A 5109-nucleotide genomic window follows, 5' to 3' on the forward strand; every position below is an offset into this window, starting at 1 on the left:
AAGTCTGACATGTCAGCGGTAATGATGAGTGCCATGTGTTTCTGTGCATGAGCCGTTTGCCGTACCAAAATTGTGTTTTCGTTCTGGCGTGCATACACAATGGAGTTGTGCATTTTGGAGGTATTTAGGAACATGGGCAGCAGTCGTAGCAAAAATCGATACACTATAGGGAAGATACGATGGAAGCATTTTGAACAGGGAAGTACTTACAACCATTGCATGGGCTGGATTTGGCGTGTATGGATGTTCTTGCGCAATTTCGTGCCCCAAGTTTTCATTTAGCGATCACTTAGTGCAAACCATAGGCGTGCGCACAAAGGGCACCAAATGCGAAACCCTGTGCACGCCTATGAGTGAAACAGTGTAGCTGCTTATACCAGCGTAAATGTATGTATTGTTTTCTGCATATGAATGGCTAAAAGGGATTTTGAGCATATCTGCAGCGCTATTTTGTATTGCTCCTCATTGCAGGTGTGCAACTCGGAACTTTGCATCCTTGTTGTGGACCTCCGGCTCCCTGATTCGGGCCACGACTCTTGGATGTGGCAGCATAATCCACTGTGTACGCGCCTCGCCACACAACTGCAGCCTGGCGAGTCTCTGCTTGGTAAGTATTCGTAATGTGTACCCCTAACTGGGGCAGAGCACTTTAGTTGGTAACAACTTTGTTGATAGTCACAGGAATATTGATGTCACAGGAATGGTGAGCTTTCATAACACATACATAATTTATTTATACAAATTGCAATGCCCCTAGGCTATCACAAGGCTGTGTTTGTACAGTGGAAAATACATTAAAGAACTTGTATACACACCAAGTACCCCTCCATACGGATGGTCAATGTTTCCAAATCAAAACATCCGACAGATTATGATAATTTAAACACAAACGAAGTAAAGTTATACAAAAATCCTTCAAAAAGAATGCCACAGCCGTGGACTCGGAAACAATTGTACCCTCTTCACTGTGCAAGAGGCTCCAAGGTTTGCATAAACCTCGGACACTCTTGCACAGGTTTGCATAATTTTCATAAAACACACCAGAATGATCACAACCGCCACATCCTGTGCATTCGGGCGCTCGGTGTACATTAGTAGGAACGATGCAATATGCTTGCTAGCCACCTCTTGTGCTAGGTGTATGAAAACTTCCATGCAAGCATGAATACGCAGACGAGGCAAGCAAGTAAAGCGTAATGAATGCGGATTCAACCACAAAAGAAAAAATCTAGCACTGAGTGTTGTGACATTATACTCGTCACATCATGTCTAAATGGGTAGACGTAAATTAACGTGAAAGCACAAAAAATACAAAGGTCAACTTTATTACATGGTATGACGACAAGTACAGAGGCCAACACACATCTCTAGAACGCGCAAATCATGTTTGCAGGACTGCGCTGGCGAATCTGATGACGACATGTGGCACAAAATCTGCTGTATGTGAGCTTGCGTGACTAAATGTACAGTTCCCATTGATTTTTATCGACCTGGTGGTCGGCTTAAGCTTAGGTGGCTACTTTGGCCCTCGCAAGTGTGTTCTAGACATGAGTGTTGACCTCTGTACATCGTGAACCTTGTACATACAGCATGCTACACGTAGCAAAGCATGTGAGAACATTGCAACATGAGCATCACACAATTCGTATTCACCACGGCAAATAAAACTTGCAGTTACATTTAAGTGACCTTGCAAGAAAGTATGACTTTGACAGGTATGTCCATTCCCTTCTCATTGTTATGAGTCACTGACCAGAAGCATTCATTTTTCGACAGCAATTGCAGTGTGATGCTAAAGAACAGGTGAATCATAATTGTAGAAAGGTGAGTGCACTTGCCAGCTGTGATGAAACATAAATTACATACAACATGAATAATTAGCTCTGCAATCTCACAGCACCCAGAACGTGTTACACTTAAAACTTATTCTTGCTCACTTGGAACGAAAACTAGAGGAAACCAATCACCGGCGTGGTGCAATGATGATGGCCATTTTCATTTGTGAAACTATGCAACTTGCAGAGTGACTAGTTTGGTGCTCTGAAAAAAGACCACATTGTAGTTGTACCTTAGCATCACTGTGCCGAAATGAAAATATCACAGTGCAAACACTATGCGGTAACACTTCATAATGAGTGCAGTAAGCTACAAAACATAGTGAAGCAATATAAATATCACAGTACAAAACCCATACACAGAAATCGACAACTACTTGTAATGATTCCAGTGTCTTCGAAATGTGTAAATAAAAGAAAGCACGCTGGCGTTGCAGCTGGATTAGTATAAATAGAAAGAGGAAAATACTACGATACAAAAATGGGTGCACGCATTACACCTTTCGTCCAAAAAATCCTCCTGCATTACTCATACAAGGCAACAATGAAACTTAAACAGTAAAACTCAAAATGAAGCAACAATAAGTGCATAAAATGAAAGTGAAGATATAAAACTCAAAGAACAATAAATAAACAAGATAAATTGAACTCATAAAACAATAAATGACTAAAATGAAATTGAATAGGTGAAAATAAACAATAAATTAATTCCTCCTTTCTTGTTGCAGGTGGCCAGCTACGACTAGTGCCAGGGAGCGCACCTTCTCCAGTATGCCCTCCTGAGCCGCTGCCGTCCTCTCTGCCGCGATGGCGAGCCGGGTGATGGATTGTTCGATCCTTCGCAGCACCTGAAATGAATAATTGTGGTGGAATTGTTCGTGAGTTGCTGATTACTCGCAACCAGCTCATCGCTGGAAGCTGTTGTTGTCAAGAATTGCAACGTGCACAACAATTGCCCACCTCCCTCGCTGTAGCCACTGTAGTGTCTATCCTCCTAACACATCACATATCCTATGGCAATGCCATCCAAAACTACCCCCCTTACCCAAACCTTCTACCCCTTCCTCCGAGTGGCTGACCGCCGCAACTACCCTTCACGACCAACGATTCCTTGGGGACTTCATCGGCCTAGCGCTGAAGCATGCCGCAAGCGACGCCCTGGACTCGGGGCACTGATGCATTTTTTATCACAGAATAAAAAAAAGTGATTTCTCTCTCTCTCTCTCTGTTGAAGAGCCACTGGCCTGATGGCATCCTTTGGCAGTGTCACGCGTCATGTACAAGCTATGCCCTCTTCGTTTGGGCAGACAAGGACCTGTTGGAACTACTTTTCAGTCATCTACTCAAATTCATCTCTTACCACCAAACAACCCTTTTCAGGGCCAACCAACCTTTTGCCCGGCTGTTGATCGTTGGCAAGATAGGATACCGAGTCCTTAATACAGCGCATATTTCTTATTTACATCAAAAGTTGGCTTGTTTTCCAGATTCATGATTCACTTATGATAACAGAGCATAAATAATATTTATGTCCTTCACGTAAAATGACACCGAAGGATCTACCAACCTAAAGCTTCCGACGCTATTTTCCTGTTCACCAACAGTGTCGCGTTCTGCTAAAGGTACCACTTACAGATAATGGCAAACTCTAAGTCGGCACCGTTCAGGAACGCATGATATTACGCCGGCAGTGTGCTTACCTCTTGGTAGGGTAGGTCGGTGACGCCACGGAAGCGGACCGCGCCCGTCAGCTGGAGCACTCGGCCCCGGAAGCCGGGTGCGCGACCCCCTCCAGTGCTTCTGAAAATACACACCAATGTCGAAGGACAAATCGCCCGGACCATTCGACGGTCACTCACATTTGCTCTTGGGCTATAGCGGTAGCATCGCGGCGGGCCTCGTAGACCTGCTGCTTCCTCCACTGGTCGACCGTTTTCACAACGGGCCCTTCCGCGTTCAGCACGTCGGCCAGCTGCTGCCACAGCCGTCGTCGGTCGACAAGGCTGAAGCCCGGCCCCAGCTCGCTGGATCTTAAAGCCAGCTGGAGATGCGGCTCCATAAAAGCGAGCACCGTCTCCCGCTGGCCCTCGGAAACGCGCGGTCCCATAACGGGTGCAGAAGCCGGCACGTTTTCCTACATGGCTCTCCGCACGTAACGGCTCGACCGAACCAACCGCTTCAAAACTCGCGCCGTTTGAATTTTAATAGTGGTGGATACATGCATACAAGCATTGCTTGAAACGGGGTAGTGGATAGCGCCACCACTAAACGTTTCGCAAAATTGCGACACCACCTAGCGCCATTTCAAGACATTAACCGCAATAATTTGTTTAACTCGTTCCGCATTCCAAACTGAATCTTTGAAAAGCAACACCAACACATTTTGCTACTCATTCATAATAGCCAGATATTTCTCAACATGTTAGAAACGCTTCTAAGTATGTTATACGGTCCCCAAGCAGACGTCAAAAGCGTGACGCAGGCGTCCACTTCGCTCATTGGCTCTTTGCTTCCTCTCGTCCTCGCGAACATGGCGGACCGCCTATTTCGTGACGTAAAGAACGAACCGCCTCCGTTCCATTTTGGAACGCGTACAAAATCGCGCCCCAAAGGTCCGTCTACACTGATCAAGCTGCAAGGCTTTGATCTCGTTCGGGGGCTGCCTCCCGACTACATGCACTGCGTCTTGGAAGGTGTGACCAAACAGGTTACTGAAATGTGGTTGTCAGCTACTGGTTCCACATGGTATATTGGGAGGCACTTAAAACTAATCGATTCCAGGTTGCTCTCGATAAAGCCACCAATAATCTTTTCAAGATCGGGACGGCCTTTGTCAGAGCGTGCATTTTGGAAGGCTACAGAGTGGCGCTCTTGGCTTCTATTTTACAGCCTTCCATGTGTCTCTGACATATTGCCACGACCTTATCTGACACATTTCACACATTTTGCAAAGGCCGTGTTTCTTTTATTGAAGGATGTTGTTCTGGAAAGTGAAATTTGTGCTGCTGAGAAGTCTCTCTTAACATTTGTTCAGCAGATGGCCAAGCTTTATGGGCAGAATGCAATGACTTTTAATGTGCATCAATTATTGCACCTCACAAGGTCAACACGAATGTTTGGCCCCTTGTGGGCTACATCAACATTTCCATTCGAAGATGGAATTGGAAAGGCACTGCAGCTTGTGACAGCTGCTAAATATGTGCCTGCACAGATTGCTGAACGGTGCATCATGCACCGAACCTTGAGAACAGTTTCAATGCATATGGAGCTTTCA

The 5109-nt window shown here is 45.5% G+C and overlaps 1 protein-coding gene across 1 annotated transcript; it reads right to left on the minus strand.

Annotated features, from left to right (window-relative positions):
• Positions 1-1755: 1755 nt before the first annotated feature.
• LOC125942486 (uncharacterized) lies at positions 1756-3954 on the minus strand. Its single transcript, XM_049660680.1, has 3 exons — positions 3695-3954; positions 3536-3635; positions 1756-2683 (listed from the first exon to the last, which is right to left on the minus strand). The coding sequence occupies exons 1-3, from the start codon at positions 3940-3942 to the stop codon at positions 2540-2542; spliced, it is 492 nt and encodes a 163-aa protein (XP_049516637.1). The 5' UTR covers positions 3943-3954; the 3' UTR covers positions 1756-2539.
• Positions 3955-5109: the final 1155 nt, after the last annotated feature.

Source organism: Dermacentor silvarum, chromosome 1 (genome assembly GCF_013339745.2).
Source record: "Dermacentor silvarum isolate Dsil-2018 chromosome 1, BIME_Dsil_1.4, whole genome shotgun sequence".
Taxonomy (NCBI): Eukaryota; Metazoa; Arthropoda; class Arachnida; order Ixodida; family Ixodidae; genus Dermacentor; species Dermacentor silvarum.

What these genes read in the sequence shown, in the direction of transcription:
- LOC125942486 (XM_049660680.1), bottom strand. Translation starts at nt 3,942, where the DNA reads ATGGGACCGCGCGTTTCCGAGGGCCAGCGGGAGACGGTGCTCGCTTTT. An exon ending in GCTATAGCCCAAGAGCAAAT is followed by an intron (nt 3,636 to 3,694) that starts GTGAGTGACCGT and finishes GTGTATTTTCAG; the next exon opens with AAGCACTGGAGGGGGTCGCG. An exon ending in CCGACCTACCCTACCAAGAG is followed by an intron (nt 2,684 to 3,535) that starts GTAAGCACACTG and finishes TATTCATTTCAG; the next exon opens with GTGCTGCGAAGGATCGAACA.